The sequence below is a fragment of the Eptesicus fuscus genome, chromosome 9 (assembly GCF_027574615.1).
Source record: "Eptesicus fuscus isolate TK198812 chromosome 9, DD_ASM_mEF_20220401, whole genome shotgun sequence".
NCBI classification, from domain to species: domain Eukaryota; kingdom Metazoa; phylum Chordata; class Mammalia; order Chiroptera; family Vespertilionidae; genus Eptesicus; species Eptesicus fuscus.
The window spans coordinates 21,295,678-21,320,751 of NC_072481.1; the positions used below are offsets into that span (position 1 = coordinate 21,295,678).

General features: G+C 50.1%; 1 protein-coding gene across 1 annotated transcript in view; it reads right to left on the bottom strand.

The window, feature by feature from the left end:
• The window catches only part of CSMD2 (CUB and Sushi multiple domains 2), a 545,662-nt gene that overhangs the window by 328,519 nt on the left and 192,069 nt on the right, over positions 1–25,074 (bottom strand). Inside the window, exons 4-5 of the mRNA XM_008156972.3 lie at positions 21,407–21,601; positions 9,941–10,148 (exon numbers count right to left, since the gene is read on the bottom strand). Coding sequence (XP_008155194.2) covers positions 9,941–10,148; positions 21,407–21,601 — 403 coding nt within the window. The remainder of the gene's footprint in view (positions 1–9,940; positions 10,149–21,406; positions 21,602–25,074) is intronic.

The window sequence follows — 25,074 nt, forward strand, 5'->3', positions numbered from 1 at the left end:
GGTATAAACTTTCCATTTCAGAGGGTGAAAAAAGTTTTAGAGATGGATGGTGGTGATGGTTGCACAACACTGTGAATGTACTTAATGCCACTGAACTGTACACTTGAAAATGGTTAAGGTGGTAACATTTACATTATGTACATTTTACCACAATAAAAAAAAAAAGCCTGTTTGGAAGATTTCATTTTGAAATTCCTGTTAATATATAGAGAGCCCCAAAATCCTTCAGGATTGGACATTTAGACTGAGAGTCACTGGCATATACATATTGAAAGTCAACCTGTGATTAGTTGAGGTTATCTGGGAAAGAAGGTAGATGGGAAGAGGAGGGCCCTAAGGACCCCTGGGGAAGTCCACACGTAGAGGCTGGACAGAGAGAGGCTAAGCAGTGAAGTGGACAGAGAAGAAATGGTCACAGGTAGCTAGCTGTGTGATTTTTAAATTAGTCAAGTGAAGGAAAGAGCCCAAGAAGGCTGGATGACCAGTGTCTTGTATGGCCAAGAGGCCAAATCACATAAAGACAGAAAAGCAACATGGGATTTGGCAACCTGGAGATCACTGGCAATCTCAGCAAGGTCAGTTTCAGGCAGGCAGGGCAGAACTGAGAAAGGGAGCTGTTGCAACAATTGGTGGTAGCTAAATGGGGCTAATGGGGAAGTTTGGGGCAGGCTGTTTTAATTTTGAGTTTAGATGGTAGATATTAGACTTGTCTTTATTCTGTTAACAATACTCAAGAGAGAAGAAAAAAAATTAACAAAGGTAAAAATAAGAGAGATGAATTTAGTAGGGAAGTCTTTGGGGACCAATGACATCTGGAGCATAAAGGGAGGGGCTGGCCTTTGACAGGAGCCAGCCTATCTTGTCTACTGAAACATGAGGGGTAGCCAAGATATTGGCTCACCAGGCATTTCATCTGTTCACCTTGTTTCCTGGCTCCCTGCAGCTATGCTGGACCAATGAAATGTGAGTTGGAAGTGATGTGTATCATATCTGGGCCGGGGCAGTGAAAAGCCCATGCTAGTCTCTATGTCCTTGTGATGGCATTGGAGAAGGCCACAAATTCTAGATGGTGCAGCTACAAGATGATGGAACCTGCATGACTATGCTGATGGGAGCCACTTCCAATGACCCATGATAGACATGCATCATGAGCAAGAAATGAACCTTTGTTGTGTTATACCACTGAATTTTAGGGTTAATGAGAGTTCAAAGAAGGAAGTGGCAAGGGGTGGTAGGCAAGGGTTGGATCAAAAGAAGCCTCTCCTGAGCTATCAAGGACTGAAACTTTATTCCGTGGGCAATGAAAGATGATTGAAAGGTTTTGCCTGGGGCTTGGCATGCTAGATCTGCATTTTAATTAAACCGTTCTGGTAGCAGTGGGGAGGCTGAATGGGAGAGTGCCAAGAGGCTGGGAGATCAGTGAGGAGGATACTACAACCCACAAAGAAGAAAAGAGGATGAGCTGAACTGGGGGACTGGTAGCAAAGGAGCAAAGTTATGTTATAGATGTTATAAGCAGTACATTGGAAGAATTCAGCAATTGATGGAATGTGGCTGCTGACAGAGCGGTACTAAACAGAGATGATTCCCAGATTTTTGGATAACTATGTAGAGGGAGATGCCATAAACTAAGAAAGGAAACAAAGTGACCATTTTAGGAGTCAATTATGAATGAAGTTGGGGCATGTTGAGCTGGAGATACTGGTGAGACATTACGGTGATGTCTAATAAATAGTTAGCTCTACAGTTTGATGTTCCGTGGAGAGGCTAGGCTAGGCAGACAAATTTGGGAATGTCAAAAAGACAGGAGGCCTCTTAAACCAAAAGAGTAGGTACATTACCAACAGTAAGACAAGAACAGACATCAAAGAAAATAGAGAAGGAATGGCCAGAGAGGTCCAAGAAGAATCAGAGAGACCAGCATGAAGGCAGAGAAAGGAGAGTTCCAAAAGGGGAAAATAGCCAACAGTGTAAAGGAATGCAGAAGTGTCCAGTAAAATGAGACTGTATTTGGCCTCGGGAGTAGTAGTGTTAATGTAGGGGGTGGTTTTCTGAGGAAGATTTTAATGTGAATGGTTTCAGGGGAAGGCTGGGGGTAGAAGACATGGTGAAGTCAGTGAAGAATTAAGGGAGATAGAAGACTCAGAGGCAGCAGTGTAGACCACTCTTCCAAGAAGTTGGATGAGAAGTTCCCAGAGAGGTTAAGAGTTCTATTCCTCCATGAAGCCTTCCCGTTTTGTTCAAACCAACCCTGCCCTCTAGTTTCCCAAATGGTGAAATTTGTTGAGTTCAACAGTGATCACCTTGCCGTTTCATCAGATTGTTAAATGCTAGTTTTCTATGTGAATCCCACTTCCTTGGCGGGTCTGTAGGTGTCACATACCACTGATGGGGAGAAACTGGGATTAAAAGAAGTACAGGCTTAGGGTTAAAACCAAGAATTTAGGTCAGTCTTAGGAAGCCAGAAGAGGATATAGGAGCAAGAGCTAGGCCAAACCACTGTAACACATGGGATTGGTGAAGCCAAAAGTGAGTGGAAAAACATTCGTGGCCAAGAGTGAAAAAAAAGACCAGGCTTGGGGCCTTGAGCATTCTGAATGAAGTAATAACATCATTCAGGAAGGCAGGTCTTGCCAGAAGGCGGGACCTCTGGAAAGGCCCAGAACATCTCCTTCCATCTGTTTTAGTGGCACCATCAGGCATCTGGCAGCTCCTCGAGAGAAGTTGAGGAGAGCATCTTGTCTGTGCCCTTCATGGTCCTGGCATGGGCCCCTGTGCAGATGACGCACTTAGTACAAACCTGTTGCATGCAGTCAGACCACGGGGGCCAGGCCAGCTGCCCGACCCCAGCTTCCCACGCATCACTTTGCCAAACCACAGGCTCTTAGCAGAGCCGCTGTGTGGACAGCAGTCAACCAGGCTCACTTCCTCCTCCTTCAAGCTGTGGCTTTTGTTCTCTTTCTGAGAGCAAGTTCTCACTGGTGGGAGCATGGAAGTCATGTGGATACTCTACAGAGCATGCAGGAGCCCTCGCCCTGGCTCTCCAGACATGTTTGTACCAGCAGCATGCTAGGGCACTAATCCTTTCCTACCGCTCAGCTGTGGAGCTTGTAGTGCTATTTCTAACTCCTAGAGATAGAGGAGATGAGATTTTAAAGGGCTCGTTATTTATGGCCTGGCTCCTGATGGCTACAACAGATGCAATTTCATGGGCCCCATTAGAAGAGAACAGCTTCTTGGGGTGGCTTAAAGCACTGTGATGTGGCAGGGAAGGAGACGGAAGCAAGGAGATCACAAACCCCTAGGAAGGCAGGAGGCTCTGAGTCTTGGCTGGAATGGATCCCTCCCATCAGTTCAAAGTGCCATGGGGTTCAGCAGCATCAGTCATGCTTCCTGAGTGTCTATGTCAAGCCTGAGTCCCTGACCCTGCCTTACTCGACATTCAAACAGGCTGAAATCCCAGAGGACAGGCATTCAGCCCATGCCACTTGCATGTATGAAGTTCAAGTTCTAATAGGGGCATTGTGATGATAGGGCTTTACATGTGCAATCCCTCTGCCTTAAATGCTGATTCCCAAGTGCTTCCCATAGCAGCTCGTTCTCAATAGTCAGATCTCAGCTCAAGTCCTACAGCCTCAGAGGCCCGCCCTGACCTTTTATCTTAATAGTGTCACCACCATTATTCCCCATCCTATTCATTTCCTTGATGGCACTTATCACAAGTGTATTTTATTATTATTATTATTCGTTGTTGTCAGTAGCTTTCTACAATCAAGGGAACCCTCTCCCAGTTTAGCAACATGGGAACAAGGTTCTTCATGACTCATGCTCTTCCTGTGCTCACTTTAACACTTTGCACTCGCTTGCTTTTTTCTCGATTCCTTTATTCTAATGCTAACCGTGTCGAGTCACACTCGACATCCGAGTGCAAAAGGTTAAGCCTCACATCCTGCCCTTGTTCTCTTGCACCCTGAACCCCACTTGCAGTGCTGGTGGCAAGCTCTTACTTACCCCCCATTTCAACTCAAAAGTCGGCTTCATCTGGGACTCTTTTATCTGAGTCCTCCCCTCCATTATGACAGGAAAACTGACAACTTTTTCGGAGGACATCCTTTACTTGTTCTCCCAGTGAACCAACCCTCCTACACTCCCAAGCATGAGGTTTGGCCAGGGCATGATGGAGGGAACCTTCCCTTCAGAATCCTGGGGACCACTGCCTGGACCTGTGTCTCAGGGATCAGAGAAGCTCCCACTTTGTCCAAGAGGCCCAGACTGCAGCCCTAGAATGATGCCCTCCCTGGCCCATCATCTCCCATATCAAATGGTACCCATGCTTCAAGGCCTGTTTCAAATGCCTCCTCCCTCCATCTGGAGGCCCCAGTCTGTACCCTTGGAGGGCAGGCTCTCCTGCCTTTTCCTACTTTAAATGTTTGGTGGAGGCAGGTTTGCCACATATAGGTCTGTGGGGGCTTGGCTGGGGTGTGGAGACATAGAGAATGGGCAGACATATCGCGATCGCAAAGGTCAGTGAAACAAAGAATGAAAACTGGAGTGAAGGGGGCGAGGAGAGGAGGCCGGCACCACTGGCAGAACTGACTCGCCACTGGCAGAGGTGACAACTGCGAAGCTGGGTGTGGTCCTACGGCTTTGAACTCCCTCCACCTTGCCCACCCCACCGACACACAAAAGCACCTCTACCAGCCCCCAGGACAAGGGTGGCTTCTGGGCACAGACCTGTCTTGGCCTGCCGTCCCTGCTATGGGAAGAAATTGCCACTGGAGGGAGAAGGAGAGAAACACAGAAAGAGAAGGAAGGAAGGAGAGAGGCAGGCGCAACTGAACTCTGCAGCCTCACTGACCAGAGGCAGGAGAGGTCCCGGGCAGAGATGTCCTAGTCTCTCTGTCTTGGGCAGTGGCCTCCTTGAATGTCTCTCCGTACTGCGGGCCCCTTCTCCCCTGTAGTGTCGGCCCCTCAGGGCAGGGGCTGTGCCTGACTCCGGGTGGGGAGCCCTGCACAGAGCAGCCAGTGCTGGCTGAAGGAGTTGAACCCTCTTCTGTTGTTCTAACAAAGCAGCTCACTGGCCACTCTGGGGCTGGGCCAGGCAGAGAAGAGGTGATGCTGCCCGTAGTGTGCTCCCTAAGTGCAGCCTGGGAAGACAGTTCCAACAAATCACCGCCCCCTTCAGGCCTCTGCACGGCCATCCTCTACTCGGACCCAGGGGCTCTCTACCAGTTCACCTCACCTGGCTTTACAGGCAGTTTCCCTGGCTGAGCCAGTGTGACCGGGCTGTGCCTCTCTGCCTGGTGAGATGCCCCTGGGCTGGCAAGCTGAAAGTCGGCCGCAGTGGAGGCACCAAGAATGGGGCTGACGAGGCTCCGAGTTACTGGAGATGCCTCATCTTACCTTTTTCCCCTCAAAGAGTGAGGGGAAATGACTCTGGTCCCCACCCCAGGAGCATTATACTTACCATGGGTCAGGTAGCAGTTTACATGTTTAGCCCTTTCAACGTACTTTGTAGGTTAAAACGATGAGCCCATTTTTCATATGTGGAAACTGAGGCTTAGAGAAGCTAGCGACTATCCCAAGCTCACACAACTGTTAAGAGATGGATCTGGGTTTTGAGTCCAAGTCCATTTGACTCCCAAGCTGACTCTCCCCAGTTATGGATCAAGACGCATGCTCAATGCCTAATCCTGGAGGGACTACATGGACCATCCCCTATCCTTGGAGAGGATATCTGGCTTTCTCTCCTTCCTTGAAGCCCAGAGGAAGGAGAGTGCCTAGCATGAGGCAAAGGAAGAGGTGGGAGGATTCTGGTACTAATGGCTTCTCAGTGGACTTCCATTCACTGGTTTTCTACACAGTGGAGAGGCTGGCTCTGAAATAGGCCGGCAATCAATTCCACTCATTACAATAACACGATCCTGATAACCTCCAGGAACTTCCAGGTTCTAGGGACCCAGAACTGGGTTTAAAGGGGACTCTGCATCCCTCAATCTCAGCCCTCTGAAGAGTCCAGAGGCCTCATGAGGAATGAGCTGGAGTATTTTCCTAGAATTTGATGGGAAGAATGGGGCTCCATGAAGGTCATAGCCAAATGAATGGGTCAGAGCAGAACAAAGACCCACCACCCTGAGAAGAATCAGTGAGAGAAAATCTGGCCCCTGAACTGAATTCAGTGAATAGAGACAGAAGTATGTATGCATATGGAGTTTGACTTAGTGATGAGTATATGATGGCAGGGCCTTGGAGGAGGGTGTGTGTCAGGGCTGATTTGGCTGTATATGTGTTGTGTGGTAAGGAAATAATACCAAATATGCTGTATGCTGTCTGGATTGTAACTCTCAGTCAATTCAAACCCAGCTTTTGCTTATGGTCAGTCACCAAAAAAAGCAACTAACACAGTGGTCGGCAAACTGCGGCTCGCGAGCCACATGCGGCTCTTTAGCCCCTTGAGTTTTTAGCAAAGGCCAGCTTAGGAGTACCCTAATTAAGTTAATAACAATGTACCTACCTATATAGTTTAAGTTTAAAAAAATTGGCTCTCAAAAGAAATTTTAATTGTTGTACTGTTGATATTTGGCTCTGTTGACTAATGAGTTTGCCGACCACTGAACTAACATAAGGGAGAATAAGTGTAAAATATTTGGGAATCTCTCAACATGCCAGTTACAGGGTTCAGTGCTCACCACAGCAGGCATTCCTATTCCAAACATGTACTTTTGGATTCCCAGAGGTCAGCCATGAATTCCAAAAAGGGAGCGAGTGGCAATCCACTGATGGATACGTATCACGTGAGTGTCGCTACGGACACACCGTGCTACTCAAGTGAGCTCTCCTCCAACTCCGTCTTTCGCTGTCAGAACAAGGCTCCCAATGGAGCCACATTTTTGGCTTTGAACTGTCCTTTGCTTTATGAAATAATGTTCTAAGGAGTTGGCAGGTTTTTCTCTAATATCCTTACTTGGCACAATAAAAAATGACCAACCCTATGTTTCCCTAACTGTTTGGAAATTTTACTGGTCCATGAAATTTAAACAATCTGAACCCTAATCAAAACTCTCCCGTTGTCCCACCTGGGGGAGGAGAGGCCTGTGGAAATTGAGTCAGGACATTCCATGCCACCCCTCCCACCCTTCCTAACCAGTGGGACCTAATACCCACGGAGGGAGGGAGCAGACTTTTCTCTCAGAGGTGTCTCTGTCTTCTCACCAGGTGAGTTGTTCAAATCCATCTTTTCTAACAGGATCTGCTGTCTTTCTAGACCTTGGTGCAGAACTCAAGAGACCATCCTAACATCTTAATGTGAGCTGATAAGAGAAGAGCACTCGTAAACCAGCCGCGCTGCACTTTGACAAGAATCCAGGGATCCATCAAAGAATGGGCAGGGGAGAGCCCGGACTCTTTGCACATACATCTTGCGCCTCCAAGTTTGTTTATCCATAATTGCTATGCAAGGATAAATTAGAACAAGAAATGCATCCTGTCTGGCAGCGGCGATACCAGCCCTGTAAATAATTATAATTTAATCTTATAGCAAAGAGTTCTGAATGACTCCCCTAACGATTTCCTCTGCTTAATTCCTTCCCCACTGAGTAACTTAATAGGAAAAGGAATACTCTTTCAGATTTGTTTCACTCCAGAAGTTTGGACAACGTGTAGACTCACACCTGGGGAGCTGAAGCTGTGGGAGAGCGTTTGGCCCACGGAAAAACAAACGAGTCGAGGAGGCCTTCAGACTGGAGGAGAGGGAATAGGCAGGGATATTCATCTTGGCATCTGTTTACAGAAGAGAAAACTTGGGAACCACCAAACAAGAGAGCTGATGCGTGAGGTACACACAGTCTGACGAGGAAATGCCCCAGAGCCACGGCAATCCCTGTGCTGTCATGGCTCTAATGGGCTTTCCAGGCCACCTAACCTGGGCTTGAATCCCAACTCTTCACCTTACTCGCTGTGTGACTTCAGGCTTGTCACACAACCTCTCTGGGCCTCATTTTCCTCATCTGTAAGAGGAGGACAATTATGCTATCCACTTTATAGATTTTTTATAAAGATGAAATGAAATTATAGCCATAAGAGCTTAGAACCAGCCTGCCATATGTTGATAATAAATGCTCAATATATGATACTACTATCACACCTATTATATTTTGGAAGCATCTGCAATGATATTGAAAGATTGTCCTGATCTAATGTTAAATTAAAAATACATAATTACAGACATATTAAGATCCTAATTGTGGAATATTAAAATATATTTAAGTAGCCAGCTAGCTTGATCTATTGATCTAGGCAAAGCCAAAAGAGAATACATCAAAATTTTAATATGTTATTCATTTCTCTATAACTTTTTATGTTATTCGTATTTTCTATGTATTACATTTATCATAAAAAACACACAGGTATTTGGCAAAAAGAGGCAGCAGGACAGAGAATCTTCAGACTGGGCAGGTTCCTGGGGTTGCAGCTCAGTGAAGGGTCATCTGGGCTTTCACCCCCAACTCCTGGCTCCCCATGTCCAGCTGCTGCCCTCAGACTAGAACTTCAACATCCACACAGCAATTTCACTCTTCAGCTCACAAGTGCTTCTCTCAACACCCCATCCCGGGTAGTAAATGACCTGGCCAAGTTCATGAACAAGCTTACAACACCAAGGTCTCTGGCTCCCTGGTCGGTTTGCCTTCCTTTGCACTAGGAAAGTTCTCAGGGCTACACTGTTCCATACATTTCAGAGTCCGTATTTGGGAGAAGTCATTTCCACTTTATCCCTTTCAAATAGTCACACCTGGCTCCTACCGTGGGCTTGCTGGATTTTCTCACCCTCAAAGGACCAGGTCTGACTCAACTAGTCTGACTCAACAGCACCAAACCTGACTCAATGCATGTGCCCCTGCCTCCTGTATTCTTCCTTTTCCTTCCTTCTGTCCTCTCCTTCTTCCTCCTCAGCCCCACTGATCACCACGCTTGCCAGATACCCACTTCCTGCTTCACTCAGCTTCCTCGTGACACATCCCCTGCCCTCATCCGAGGGCACCGCGCTCTGCCTCCCCCCGACTCTGCAAAGGGGAAGGCTGCAAAGATGCCCATATTGTCTGAGACCCATCTTGTCTGCAAAGGTGCCCATCTTGTCTGGAGCACATCTGGACACATCCTTCTATTGGTTCCTGATGTGCTGACATAGGCCCCCAGTGCTCTCATAACACAGCCACAAGGATAACACGAGAGAGCATTCAAAACGCCCCACCATCACCCCAAGGCCTGTCGCCCAAACAGGAAGCTGGACACTCCCTGAAGCCAACCTCAGACTGGCCATGTCCCGTGGGTCCAAATCTACAAGACTACAAGCAACTAAGGCCAGTAAGTCTTCAACACCACTCTCTTCCAGGCCTGCCAGCATCAAGGGTCTCCAAGGCTGATGGGCACAACACAGGAAAGGGGTGCTTTTTAGTAAAACCAGAGCCACGGGGAGCGGATTGGCCCTTCCCTTCAGAAACCCAGACCTAACGCCTTTCCTCTCTCAGGGCCCAGGGAGAGGGAAGAGCAATTGCCACTTAAGGTTCTATTCCCTTCGTTGGACACTATAAATATGTCTCCCAGAAATTGGAACAATATTTCAAATCATTTCCCTGAGACCCTGTCCACATCCTGAGAGCAGAACATTTCTGGTCTTAATGCAAGTTACTTGATCAAAACCCATCATGAAATTCTTCAGCAAGGACATGCTTCAAATCAGGTACCAAAATTACTGTAAATTTACATGGGCTCTAAAAATATGCAGTGATGTCTCATTGTAATGAGAGGAAAACTTGCCCACGGTGGGTGGGGAAGTGGCAAAGGGGCCTTGGGCTGCAGGTCCAGGCGCTGAGGAGACTGCAGCCCAGTAAGGCCCAGCCCCCAGTGACGGGCAGGGCAGGGCAGGGGTGGGCATGGTGCTTACCAGAGGGAGGAGCCTTCGGTCCCCGTGACTTCCAGGAAGTCATAACCGTCCTCAAGCTGGAAGTCAATGAAGACCAGAGCGATGGTGTCTCCCAGCTCGGCCAGGATGGTCCATGTGCAATCGGCATTGTTGTGGTACTCCGCGGGGAAGTGGGGGCTGGAGATGATGCCGCTCTGGCCCCGCAGGGTCCCGCCACAGGCATCATCCGCTGTGGGCAAGAGGCAAGAGGCTCACATGAGTTGGTCCTGTTTGCAGGCCTGGTACTCACTGTGCACTTCACGGTGAGAAGCAGACAGTCTTGAAACTTGATGCATAGACAGGACGGGCCGAGATCCCAGGCTGAATTGGCCTAATGATAATGATACCGACCCTTCCATAGCCCTTACCACATGCCAGGCGCTGTTCTGAGAATCTATCAGTGTTCTTACTGAGCAGATGAAAAACTCAGGCACAGAGAGGTTAAGCAACCTGTCTGTGGTCATACAGCCGAGCTGGGATTTGAACTCTGCCCTTCAGAGCACATTCTTAACTACTACACCACACTGCTCCAGGATGATGTCAAAATCAGCTGTCACGTTTATTTCTGCATTCACAACTGTGGTGAATAGGATGGTTCTCCCCCCGCCCCCCTCCAGGCCTTAGTAAACCTCAGATGTAATGGAACAAAACAAAAACTCAACCCTTCTCCGCGGGAGTGGAAGTCAAAGGGCATCCCAGGCCCATCACAGCCTGGCTGGCTGGACATCTGCAATCTCTCCTCCTGCTCTTTGCCCCCAGGCCAGCTCTGTGTCAGCTCTGCGCACATTCAGACCTCCTCCCCTTCGCTCACACCGTTTCCTCTGCCAAGGTTGTCCTTTGTCCAGAGCCACTATTCTCATGCATTAAGACCCAACTCCAAGGTCACCTCTTAGAAAGCCCTGTTTCCCCAAGCTTTTAGAAACTGCTCTCTCCTCTGGGCTCCCTCGGCAATGTGTCTGACTTCAGACGTGGTACTTAACGCTGTTTGTCTTCAATCCTCATCCGAGGATATTTTCCCATTGAGTTTGAGAGAGAGTGGAAGAGAGAGGGAAAGACAGAAACATCGATGTGAGAGAAACACATTGATTGGTTGCCTCCTGACCAGGGGGGCCCTGGCCAGGGAGGAGCCTGCAACCAAGGTACGTGCCCTTGACCAGAATCGAACCTGGGACCCTTTGATTTACAGGCTGACGCTCTACCCACTGAGCCTAACCGGCTAGGGCTCACACTGTTTGAATGGCCTGTTCACTTATCTGTCTTCCACTCTGAATCTGAGCTCCGCCAGGAGTCCCCACGGGTGGGGACCATGTATTACGCATCCCTGCAGCATAGCCTAGTGTCGTCTCACTGCTCCCAGCTGAGACTTGATATTCAGAAAACATGATCTGAGGAACATGTTCTTACATATGATAGCTGAGAGCATTGGCTTTGGAATTATTGTAGACCTCAGTTTGAATCCTTCCCCTGCTGCTTCCTCGCTGGGCCACCTGCCCTCCTGGAGCCTATATGAAAGTGATCCTAATACACTTAGCATGTGCTATTAAAGATATGGACTAAATCAGAAAGAAAGGAAAAATGTAGAATCAGAGTTCCACCAGGTATCAGAGGCAGCAGAGTGATAATTATAAATGCTAATGTTTATTGAGCACATACCACAACAGGTACTATTATAACTACTCTGTGTATTTCATAGTGACCCTTACTATGACCCTATAGAATACCATTCCCATTTTATAGGTAAGAAAACCAAGGCACAAAAAAAAAAACAAGGTATTTGCTAAAGGTGACATAGCTCATAGTGATTAAAGGAACTGGACTCCTAAGCCCTCTGGTCTGATTCTAGGGCCTATGCTCTTAACCAATATACTCTTCTGTCTCCCAAGATTACAATTCCCACTTTGAGGACATAGGTAAAGCAACAATTACTTTGTTTGGGTAAGTCAATTTTGGAAAGCTTAACAGAGGAGGTGCTATTAGAGTTGGGTTTTGAAGGATGAATAGGAGTTCACTAGATAGAGAACTAAGGGCAAGGTATTTAAGAGAAGAGGGAACCAAATATCGTAAGCACAGAAACATGGAAGCACAAGGCATGTCTAAGATAAGTAGCTCTAGAAGGTTTATCGTAGAGAGGAATAATGGGCCATGGTACTGGACATGTAGAAGGAGCAGCATGACAGAGAACAATGGGTGCAGAGGAGTACATTAGAAAGAAAATGGATTTTAAGGTCAAGAGATCAAGATCTAAATTCAGGCTCCACAATTTCCAGGCCATGTGACCCTGGGCAATTTACTTCCCTAAGAGTCCTTTCACTTCTCTACACAATGGTTTGTTATGATAACTCAATGGGACAATGAATGTGACAGTGCCTCGCATTCACCAGTGACTGGCATGTGGTAGACGCCCAGCAAATGCTAAGTTCTCCTTTTCACCCCACTTCACCTTAAGGATCAAGGGTAGTGAAGAAATAGGATTGAATGTGCATTTTAGAAAGATCGCTGTGTCTGTGGCAGAGGAGGTCTGAGTCAGGGAAGGGGCAGGATGCTGTGGGGAAACCATAGTTGCTTAAGTCCAGATAAGTCCAGATGAGATCTGAGCTCAGGCCATGGGGAGGTGGGAAAGGACTTCTCTGAGAGATATTTAGGATGTAAAATCTACAGGTATGAACTGCAGGTTTCTGTCCTGAGCATGGATGGATGGACGAAAGGTGCCATTCGCTGTGGCAGGGATCCCAGGAGGGGAGCATGTCACGGTGTGGAAGGCCACCAGGAGGGCAGGTTTGGAGACCAGGGCCGGGTGTGTCTGTGGGATGTCCTGGTGGAGAGAATGAGATGACAGCTAGATACATAGGAGTCGTGTGAGATGGAGGTCCAAGTGTGTTTACTAGTATTCAGGGCTCCTGAATTGTTCTTAATTATGCCATTGTACAGGGTCAAGGTCTATTTGAAGAGAATAAGCCCATTTCCAATTCCAACTCTTGGGTATGTATGAGCACAGATATGAAGGGGCCTCACTCAGTAGGTGCTCATGAATGTTTCCCTCCCACATCCATTAACAGAGCACCTACTGTGTGCCAAACACTGGGCTAAGGACAGTACTACATCGTGAAAAATTCGATCTCATCTCTGCCTCCGAGAGTTTCTCAGAGTGGGGGTACCCAGCAAACACACAGTGACTCCAGAATTGTTGTAGCCGAGGTGTCAAAGCACAGACATGCACATGAGACTCAGGGAAGGCTCCCCAAGGAAGCAACGTTTGTGTTGAGACATTCATTCAACAGATGCTTACTGAGTGCCTACTATGCACCAGGCACTATTCTAGGTACTGGGGATTTATCTGAAAATAAAACATACACAAACACCCTCCCTCTTGGAACTTACATTTCAGTCAGAGGGAAACGGGCAATACCCAAGATAAAGAATGAAACCCTATGGGTGAGTGACGTAGTGATCAATGCAGGAGGATGGGGAGTGGGGGTCTGGACATTTCAGAAAGGGCCTCACGAAGAAGTTGACATGTGAACAAAGACCTGAAGGAGAGCGAGAGGATGCCACGTGGCTATCTGGGGGAAGAGGATTCCAGATGGAACAGCAAGTGCCAAGGCCACGGTGTAGAGAGGCACCGTTGGAGAGCATCACGGGACCCATGGGGCTGGAGTAGTGGATGCAAGGAGGGGAATGCTGGGAATGAGGCCTAACAGAGAACCTCTGTACGGACTTGGGCTTTTCATTGAGAGAAGTGAGAAGCCAGAGCAGGGGAGTGTATACAACTTGGCAGGACACACTTCAACTGAGATCTGACTGCCTGGCAGGCCTCAAGGGAGAGGGTGTCGTGAGCAGAGGAAACAGGTAGAGCAGGGCAGTGTGTTAGGGACTTCCTAGTCAGAGTTGTCTGCCCTTCCCATGCAGCGTGGGAGTTCCTGAGAGACGGCCGTGCTGTGGGCCTGGAGCAAAGTTGAGAGGGCCTGGAGCCTGGAGCCTGCAAGGCAGGGAGTCAGCAGGATGGAGAGGGAACTGGCCACACGGGAGTGGAGAACAACCGGGACAGAAGTGACATTTGATGGGCCACAGGCAGAAGCCAGGGCACCTGAGAGGAGGCTGAGAAAGAGCAGCCAGGGGCTGGGACCGTCGAGGGAAGAAGGCCAGGGAGTGGTGTCGGGAGAGCAGGGACACTGAGCCGCTGAAGACTGAGCACGCCCCAGCCCCGTCATGAAGTCACCAACCGGGCCCTGGCCTACACTGCACATCTAGGTGGACAAGGCAACAGCAGGGAAGGCGGAGGGGAAGCAGGTCTTGGGGAAAGATAATGGCCCTGCAGTCTCCTGCCTAGTTCCTGTTTAGAAACCCCACAGGATATCCCACATAGTTCTCAACCTCAACCCGACCAAGACCGTCTTCGTCCCCTCCTCTCATTAACCCAGCCTTCCTCTGGCTTCCTGTCTTGAAGGATGGCAGCATCAGTCACCCAGTGTCTTCAGGCCAGAGCTGGGGGCCTTCCCACCTCCTCCTACACCCCACAACCAACCAGCGACCAAGTCCTGTCTGTCCTGAGTGGCTCTTGGCTCAGTCACCCGTCCTCACTGCTCTACTCTAAGCTAGCTGGGCCCTAAGTCATCCCTGCCATGCGTCCTCCCTCCAGCTCCAGCTGCATCCAGGTATTTCTGTGGCCCCAGAACTGTGGTCTCCTCTACTACACCGTACCTCCCTGCGTGGTTAGCCATCCTCAGATCTTCAAACAACCTGGTTCCAATAATGACTCCTAGACCATGCTGGAGCCGAGGACTCAGGAAATGAGACCCGCTGGCAGAGCCACGGGAGTACCCTGAAGATGGCACCTTTGCCACGTGAGTCATCCCTGCTGCGGCGCTCCTCTGACACCCCTGTTCCCGCTCTGTCCTGTGTTGATTGAAGATGTTGTAAAAGTTGTTTGGAGATGTTCTCACACTTTAAATAAGGCCTCATATTTCATGGTTACAACTTCGGAGTCATAAAATATAACCTTCAGCTGACACCACAGTCCTAAAGTATTAATTTACACTTCCTCCTTCTCTGGCAATGGGCATTCTGCACTGCCATTAAGTCATGTGTATTCTAGGGTGCAGGTGTGTTAAGCTGATAGTTTCCTTTCCAAGTTTATGACTTTATTTACGATCGACTTTATTTCACTAAAATTTCTTCAATTAACCATAATTTTAGACAACTATCTCTCCGCCCCCTTTGACATCTGTGGACTCTCTAATGACTCACAAATTTCAGGTAGAGATGGAGGAACCTGCATCCTCTTCCCCCCCATATCCCACTCCAGCACACACTCCTGGATCCCTGCAAGCTTCGGGTCCTCAGCACTGGGCTTCCGTCCACATCCTCCCTCCTCAAGGCTACTCAGCCCCTGAGGAAATAAAATCCCATTAGGCCCTGGGGATCTGTAAGAAGCCACCACCTGACAACTCAAGTGCAAGACAGACTGAGCCAGGAAAAGAGGCCCCAAAGCCACCGTGCTCCCCCTTTCCTTGTACTGTGTAGCTCGGTGTCCCTCCTGGGGCCCCAATGACCTGCTCAACCTCATCAGTCCCCTCTTTTGGGGGCTCTGGATTCTGACCCTTTATTCATGGTTCTATCAAGGACTCCCCTTCTTAAAATTAAGAAACTGCTTGAGAGCATCATTATTTCTTTTAAAAAATATTCTTATTGATTTTAGAGAAGAAAAGAAAGGGAGATAGAAACATAAATGATAAGAGAGAATCATCAATCAGCTGCCTCCTACACATCCCACATTGGGGATCAAGGCCACAACCTGGGCATGTGCTCTCACTGGCAATTCAACCGTGACCTCTTGGTTCATAGGTCGATGCTCAACCACTGAGCCATGCTGGCTGGGAAAGAGCATCATTATTTCTGCCACCATCAGGCTTCTTCCATAGATATAGTGTCCCCGTTTTCCGTGGGGAATAACGTTTCAAGACCCCCAGTGGATGCCTGAAACCGCAGATATTACTCAACCCTCTTATTTCCTGTACATAGTAGGCACTCAATAAAATGTCACTGAATCCCGAGTGAATGAATGAGTATGCAATCACCCTTATAAGACCAGGACTCATGTCCCCACTTTAAAATGCAGAGAGGTTTCAGCAACACACCGGCAACCCCAGCTCGGAGCCGGCATAGCCAGGGTTGAACTTGGCCTGTCTGACTGCCTGCTCTTCCAGGCCAGACACACTGCTTCTGTTTCACATTCCGCAGGTTCCCTCCCTGGGGCCATGGCATTCGGAATGCAGCTCAGCACTTGCAGCCCAAGCTTCTGCAGACCAAATGCCTGTTTCCCCAGGTCTGGTGGCAGCCTGCAGTGTTTGGCTTGAACCTCAGAGGCCAAGCGTTTCTTGCTCCGGCTTTCTTTCCACCACCTGCCTCTCAGCCCCAGCACATCTGAACCCTGTTCCTTCCCCATGCGGTCTTCTTTGATCCAGGGCCAGTACCCCTCACAAGTCAAGAGGCTGGTTGCTGAAATCCACATGGTATTCCTTCTTGTGGATCAAAGGGGTTCCACGGAGCTCAGTGCCTCCCAGGGACCTCTGCCTTTGAAAAGGTGCAGTGACACAAACAGAGGGTGGTCCCAGCTGTCTCCTTCCCTCTGCCTGCTGAACCAGGGCTCCTTGGACCTGGGGACGGGCCTCCTTGAAGGTCAGCCTCACACCTGCTCTGCCACCCCCCCCCCCCCCACCCCCGCCGAGCACAGCTGGTCTTTATTACCTCTTAGTTTGAGCTGTGTCCCCAGGCCAAGACCACCATTCAGCCAGGCACATGGCACTTCCTGTATCAAGCAGAGGTACACAGTCCTCCCTCCTGTTCCTTGAAGCCTTGGATGTGTTACTCGGAGCTGCTGGGCAGGTGGGCTAACCCAGGCTAGTCATTTGCCTTTGGATGATCCTGCATAATCCTGATGGTGAAGTAGACCCATCCAGCCATCCGTTCATTCAGCAAATATTTAGGGACGACTGCCCAGTGGATGAGGTTTATCCACTCACAGATGCCAGCCCTTGAGAGTTCCACATGAGAGGAAGGAAGACCACAAAGCTTTAATCCTGCCTGAGTGTGAACCTGCTAACTCTGGCGTGACCACAGCTCCTGGCACAGCGCAGCCCATGGTGAGCACCCTCAGCTCTTGTTTAGCTTGGCCTCCTAAGGAAGGGCAGTTTACAAAACCACTTTCGGGAAATCGCTGACATGATTGAGGGTGCTTCTCAGGCTATTCTTGAAACTTGTGGCGAATTAGAACAGAGGAATGGGCCTGAAGCACGGGGTGGGCGGAGGCGCTGGGAGAGCCACACCTCAGCCCCTCAGGCACCAAGGGGTCTTTGGGCTCGAAGCCCCTCTGAAAGCAAGATTTGCATCCTGGGCTGGCTTTCCTGGTGAGTTCCAGAGGGAGCAATCTCTGCTATGGCTGAAGATGCTCAGAGAGGACGCAGGAAGATCGGCGGGAAGGGCCTCCTGCTCCATGCTGAGGAATGTGAACTTGACCCTGTCAGTGATGAAGACCCACTGTCAGGATTCTAAGCAACGAGTGGTCTTGTCAGATCTGTGTCTTAGAAAGGTCGCTCTGCCATGGAGAATAGGTTGGGGTGTGTGTGGTAGGGGCTGGGGGACAGCTGCCCTGTTATGGACCCTTTGCAGTGAGAAGGTGAGAGATGAGAAGGCCTGGGCCGTCCAAGCCAGGGCCCTCTGAATAGTGGCGGAGGCCGGAAGGAGAGGCCGGTGCAGAGGGAGATTCACCAAGACATGGTGACTGATGATGCAGGGAGCCAAGGGGAAGAGTGTAAGGTACCTCTAGAGTGTCTGGCGGGACCACCTTAGATGATGACACTCTTCCCTGAACTGGGGAAGGCAGGTTTGGGGAAACAGAGAACGTTGGGTTTTAGATATGCCCCATTCGAGGCTCACTCTGGGAAGGGTTCAGTAGCGTTTGGTCCCCATGTGGGCCTGAAGCTCAGGACACAGGGCAGGGGTTGGAGGTAGAAATCAAAGAGCCACCCCAAACAACAATTAGAAGCCATGCAGTGGCTGAGCAATTCCAAGAGAGGCAAGACATTTGTAGGGAAGAAGCTACATATTTAAGAAGAATTGCCATCGTCTGAGGCCAAAAGAGAATCAGGAGAGGCTTGGGGGAAAGCCGTGTCATGAAAAGGTGCCCCATGCCCACAAATTACTGCTGTGATGTGAGCTAGGAGAGCAGTGTCACCCCAGCCCACGCCTCCCACTGAAAGGCTAGTCCTGGCTCCCCAGGCCTGCAGCTGCAGACTGTGGGTCCTGAGTCCATCTGCGAAGAAGACCTCCTAGAGGCAGACCAGACTAATTGATGATTAGGGCACCCTTTCTGCTTGAGTCCAGACACTGCTGTGCGTTCCTTTCCAACAGGCAAGCCACAACCAATCAACATGGGTTGACTTGATGGGTGCACTTGACTCCTCAACCAACACTATTGGCCTCAGCCACCTTGGCCTTCTTGGTGGAGCCTGAGGCAACTGGAATCTCTTGTCCTGCCTTCCTAAGTCCCTTCCTCTCAGGCCCTGTTTCTCATGTGGGCCATGCCTCTTTAGTCACATGATCTGCATCAGGAATGACCGGATTAGGGCCCTCATCACTCGTCTTTCACTAGTGAGTTAACAAAAAAGCTACTTTAAAAGCCATCCCCAGAGTCTCTTTCAGGTGGAAGCCTCCTCATGCAGGAAAAGACCACCCTAGCCTAGCACGGTGGGGAAGGGAGACACCAGCCTGGAGGGAGATGGCAAAGCCAAGGTGCAACCGGGCTCCTGGGCCTGAGCAGCCAACAGTGGCCCCGAAATGGGGTCAAGGCCCAGAAGGCTGCAGCGTGGAGGAGGCTGGAGAAGGAGGAGGAGGTGTAAGCACCCCACAGGGGAAGCGGGAGCCTGAGGAGACAGAGCCAGGGAGAAGCTTCCAGGGAGAAGGGACCAAAAGATGGGGAGAGTCCGGGCTGCCCAGACTTTCATTCTAAGCCATTTGCCTGGCTGTGAGGCAAACTGACTGCATTGCCACAAACCTTCAATAAAGGCTGTGCTTCATGAAACACCTTTGTTAGTGGTTCTGTTTATTTTTATTTCTGTTTTATTTGGGAGGCGGTGTCACAAAAGTGGGCCAAGATCCTGACCTAAGTTGGCAAAGCAGAACCCAGGGAGTGAGGCACGGCAGTGAGTTCAAGGTTGAGAAGAAGCTAAAGCTGACACCGCTTCTGGAAGATTCTGAGAGGGACGGTGGTTTGCACCACATTGGGATGGGATGTTGGTGTGAATTCCACTTCCCAGGGCAGGCGGATAGCCCCTCTGCCGCTGATACTTGCGCTACATTTGTTTTCAGTTTCCATATTGATCAACAATGTCTGACGTTTATGGAGCTGTAAAATGGGAGAGACTGTTGGTTTCTGTTTCACAGCGTATTTGTTTACTATAGTGATTTCTATTATCACGTCAAAGCTCTGTCACCCCTCCGTGGAAGGAAAGTCAGTCTGTTAACCTGACATCCTCTGAACAGGGGGGTGGGCATGGATGCTCTAAGAAGGGTGGATACAGCAGCTGCAGGCCGGGGTTAGACACTCAGGGCCATACACCTGTATGTAGGGGCCTGATCGGTTTGGCCATACAAATTCCGTAATTGATCCGGTCATTCCTGATGCAGATCATGTGACTAAAGAGGCATGGCCCACGTGAGAAACAGGGCCTGAGAGGAAGGGACTTAGGAAGGCAGGACAAGAGATTCCAGTTGCCTCAGGCTCCACCAAGAAGGCCAAGGTGGCCGAGGCCAATAGTGTTGGTTGAGGAGGGCCAAACAAGCGTGGAGTCAAGTGGACCCATCAGGTCAACCCATGTTGATTGGTTGTGGCTTGCCTGTTGGAAAGGAACGCACAGCAGTGTCTGGACTCAAGCAGAAAGGGTGCTCTACTCAATTAGTCTTGCCGGCAATCAGAGCGGGAAGAGCAGAAAGAGATGTATGTGCCATGTATTTTCCATCCCGGTATAGACTGTGGGAAGGGTGTGTGCACACGGTGGGAGTAATTACAGAACATCTTCCTCTAAGAGAGAGGTAAAATCTGAACCCAAGGAGAGCTCCTTGTTTCAATTATTTCTCAACTCCTTCAAATGATCTGCCCAGACCTGTATCTGGGTCTCTGGGATCCACAGAATTTAAAGATGAGAATTGCAAGGAGAAAAGAGTAGTCAATAGTACAAAGGCTGTGGAGAGGTCAAAGAATATAAGGGCCAGCACAATTCCCATCTGATTTGGCAACAAGATGCAGAATGCCGGGGCAGAGGTCGGCCTGCAGAGCAGTGAATGGGAGGTGGGGAGAGAGCCAGGCTGCAGAGTGTTCACGATGCTGGCGTGTCTGGTAGTACAGGGAAGCTTGGTGGCCCAGCGGTGCGCTACCAGATTTTAAAAGGTGGGTAAAAAACCATGTACCTGCATAATAATCTTAATTATGTACCTATTCATAATATATGTACTGAGAGAAAATGGAAAGGAAAGACATGAAAATCGTGGTTAAAACATTTTATTTCTCCTTTATTCTTTTCTGTTATTTTCTAAGATTATTTAAAACTGATCATGTGTTATTATTTTTTTGCTGCTGTTAATCCTCACCTGAAGATATTTTTTCCATTGATTTTTAGAGAGTGGAAGGAAGGGGGAGAGACAGAGAGAAACATCCACGTGAGAGAGATGCATCGATTGGCTGCCTCCCACACGTGTCCTGACGGGCACCAGGGTTCGAGCCTGCAACTGAGGTACGTGCCTCTGACTGGAATCAACCCTTCAGTCTGCTGGCCGACTCTCTAACCACTGAGCAACCAGCTAGAGTGATCACATGTTATTTTTATCATCAGATAAGATATAAATAAGAGCTAAAATTGACAAAGTCCTAGGGAAACCAGGGCAATCTTGTCACCCTAGCTGGGGGCTGAGGAGGATGTAGCATTGAAGGGAGGTGGGATTTTTTGGGGGGATGACTGTTGGAGTAAAGACATTTTGAGCATATTTGTAGATGGAGAGGAGGACACCATTAAATACGAGGAGGGGTTGGATTTATAGGAAAGAGAAAAACTAATTGCCAGGGTGAGGTCAGAAGGAAAGCAGCTGGGAGAGAGATCCACGCACATGAGGAGGTGGTCTGTGACGGGGAGAGAAACCACATTTCTTCTGAGACAGGAGGGCAGGGGGTGAGGGCAGACTGTTGATATAGGGGAAAGAGAGTGAGAGAGTGCACACCTGAGGGCTAGGAGGTCAGGTGAGGGGGAGAAGACCCTAGAATACCTGGGGTCCCCCAGGCATGGGCTCCCAGAGTGAGGACCCCAGCCCTTACTGGAGTGGATGGTAGAGCTTCCCCACTGGAGACTGGGTCCCACTGAAAGCTCCAGCATGCTCTCCCTCAGGACCCAGGCTGGAACCTACCTCTGCAGGAGGGCAGGGGGAAGTCCCACGTGGCACTGCTCTCGGAGCCCGCGTGGCAGGTGAGGACGGCGTGGCCCTCCAGGAAGAAGCCGGGGTTGCAGCTGTAGCGGACCTTGTCGCCCAGGTTGAAGGTGGAGCCCTGCTGGATGCCGTTGGGCAGCCGCCCAGGGTTTCCACACGTGTGACTCGGGAGCACTGTGAGAGAGGGAGACACACGGCCGTGAGCGGGGCTCGAGCCTGACACCCTGCTTCAGAGCAGCACCTCCCTGGGCACAACCCGCCGTCTCCTTTCCCCTGTGGCAGTGGTCCGCAAACTCATTAGTCAACAGAGCCAAATACCAACAGTACAACGACTGAAATTTCTTTTGAGAGCCAAATTTTTTAAACTTAAACTTCTTCTAACGCCACTTCTTCAAAATAGACTCGCCCAGGCCATGGTATTTTGTGGAAGAGCCACACTCAAGGGGCCAAAGAGCCGCATGTGGCTCGCGAGCCGCAGTTTGCCGACCACGGCCCTGTGGGAAGGGGTTGGCCCTCTCAGAAGGGGTTCGCCTGATCCCAGAATACTCTCAGAGGTCACGCTAAGGAGCCACACCTGTGACTTAGAACAGACTGTCCGCGCTTCCTGGATTTTGTCCTGCACAGCCCTGGGTCTGGATTACATCCATCCCATCACTCTAGATGCCCTAGGAAGCACTTTAATGTCCTGGATTTGGTTGCCCTGATTTCAGGCTCCACACTCCTTCTCAGAAACACCATGGAAGGGACACGGAGCTCGGCATGGAGTAGCTGCTCATTAAACCCAATGTGCTTTCTTTCATGTGTGTCTGTCCTCACAGCCAGGGGGGTACGCTGGCCCAGGAGACTGGGGGAGCTGAAGGAGTCATTAGTGCTGGCATTGGCAGTGAGGTGGGAAGACAAGAGCCTTGAGTTTTGATCTGACCCGACTGATCCGACTGAGAAAATGGAGCTGGAGAACACGCTGTACACTGTGTGACCTCAGACAAAGGCACCACCAGCTGGGAAGTGCTCCTATTATCCAGGAAGCAGTCTTGGTGAGGGTGCGAGAGCATCGTGAGCATCGTGACCCCCCAATCAGGAGGGAGGGAGCGTGCAGCTCCTCTGTGTTTGAGTCGCCATTCACCTTGACCCAACTCCCCCCCCCCCCCCCCCCCCCCGCTGCCTTTCTCCCCAGAAGTGGAGCTGCCTGTGCACAGAAGGTCACGCTCCCACCATTCCAGGATGGCCCCAAAGGGCTGGGACGTGGGGTCACAGCCACATCCACACTCCCATCTAAATACCTCTCCATTAACTCCCCTGGCGATGATTTGCTGAGGCTGAAGAACAGGGTGGTGTTGAGTACAGACTCGAGAGCCGCAGTGCGTAGGCTTGCATCCCTGCCTGACGGCTTATTACCTACTAGAGGCCCGGTGCACGAAATTCGTGCATGGAAGGGGGTTGTCCCTCAGCCCAACCTGTACCCTCTCCAATCTGGGACCCCTCAAGGGATGTCCGACTGCCCGTTGGGATTGGGCCTAAACGGGCAGTCGGACATCCCTCTCACAATCCAGGACTGCTGGCTCCCAACTGCTTACCTGCCTGCCTTCCTGATTGCCCCTAACCGCTTCTGCCTGCCAGCCTGATCACCCCCTAACCACTCCCCTGCCAGCCTGTTTGCCCCCAACTTCCCTCCTCTGCCGGCCTGGTCACCCCTAACTGCCCTCTCCTGCAGGGTTGATCACTTCCAACTGCCCTTCCTTGCAGGCTTGGTCCCTCTCAACTGCCCTCCCTTGCAGGCCGGGTGCCTCCCAACTGCCCTCTTCTGCTGGCCATCTTGTGGTGGCCATCTTGTGTCCACATGGGGGCAGGATCTTTGACCACATGGGGGCAGCTATATTCTGTGTTGCAGTGATGATCAATCTGCATATTACTCTTTTATTAGATAGGATAGAGGCCTGGTACAGGGGTGGGGGCCAGCTGGTTTGCCCTGAAGGGCGTCCCGGATCAGGTGGGGGTTCCCTTGGGGTGTGGGGCAGCCTGAGCAAGGGGCCTGTGATGGTTTGCAGGCCGGCCACGCCCCCTGGCAACCCAAGCGGAGGCCCTGGTATCTGGAATTTATTTTCCTTCTACAATTGAAACTTTGTAGCCTGGAGCGGAGCCAAGCCTGGGGCTCCCTCCGAGGCTGGTAGCCATTTATGTTGGGGTTATAATTGAAACTTTGTTGCCTTAAGCGGGTGGGCCCGGCCAGGGTGTGCGGAAAGCTGTGCTTCCCCTGTTGCCAGCGGCAACCCTGGCCTGCTCTCTCAAGCTCCATTCTGCCACCATTTGTTTGAATTTGTTTACCTTCTATAATTGAAACTTTGTAGCTTGAGTGGAGCTTAGGCCTGGCAAGGGCAGGCGGAAAGCTTGGCTTCCTCTGTTACCTAGGAAACCTTGCTCTCTGTGGCTGTAGCCATCTTGGTTTGGGTTAATTTGCATACTCGCTCTGATTGGATGGTGGGTGTGGCTTGTGGGTATGTCGGAGGTATGGTCAATTTGCATATTTGTCTATTATTAGATAGGATGGGAACTTGAGCAAGTCTCTCAATTTCTCTGTGCCTCCGTTTCCTCATTTGTAAGACGGTGATAGAAATAGTACCTTCCTCCCTCATGGGGTTGTTGTGAGAATTAAGGCATGGGACAGAGTCTGGTATACAGTAAATGCAACGTAAGTGAATCTACGCTCCCAGGTCAGTGGAAGATGTGGGTGGATAATGGTATGTTGTGTTATGATGGGATAGGGACCAGGTCGGGGACCAAGCCCAGTGTAGGTATGTCAGAAACAGCTTCCGGAAGAGGTGCCACCCATGTTGAACCCTGAGATTAGTAAGAATTACTAGCTTATTCCAAAGAGTGTGCCAAGGGGAAGAAATGTCATATGCAAAGGCCTTGAGGCTAGAGGTAGCCTAGAAGCTTGGGAGCCTGGGGTGAGAGGCAGGATGGGGGCAATGATGAGGTGGAGATGATGTGGGGGTGGCCAGCCTGGATCCTAGAGGGCCTCTGGGCCCTTGCAGGACCCTCCTCCTGCCCATGTTGCCAGGAGCACCTGGCGGGACCCCCTCTGCCAGCCCTGATGGACTCAGAACCTGCAGAGAGCTTTCCCTCCTCCTCCTCTCCTTCCAGGAGGACAGCTCAGGTGCAGAGGGACAGGTCAGACTGAAACCAGCTTGGTCTGTGTCTGAAACCAGGTGCTGTCACCGTCTTGAGCCATGTGACTTCTCTGAGCTCTAGTTCCTCAACTGAGAAAGGAGGATAGTAATTATCTACTGGCTGAGAAGGTTGCTGATAATAAAGTATGCATGCCTGGCACCATGCCCAGCACGTGACAGATGCTCAAAAAATGGCAGATGTTATCATTCCTCTGGGCTATAATGCCACGAGGGCAGGTGCCTGGTCTGGTCCCTGGAGTATCCTGGGAGTCTACCACAGTGCCTGGCACTTGTAAGGACATAGTTGCGTATTCATTAACTAGTTGTTTGGGGGAGTTATTCATTCTTATATTAATGCCTTCATGCAACCAAAATTTACTATGGGCCTACTGTGCTCGGAGTAGTGAATTAGACAATGCGGGTCCCCGCCCTCAAGAGGCCTATGTTTTTGTGAGTTATCTTAAGGAAGGAAGAGCTCTT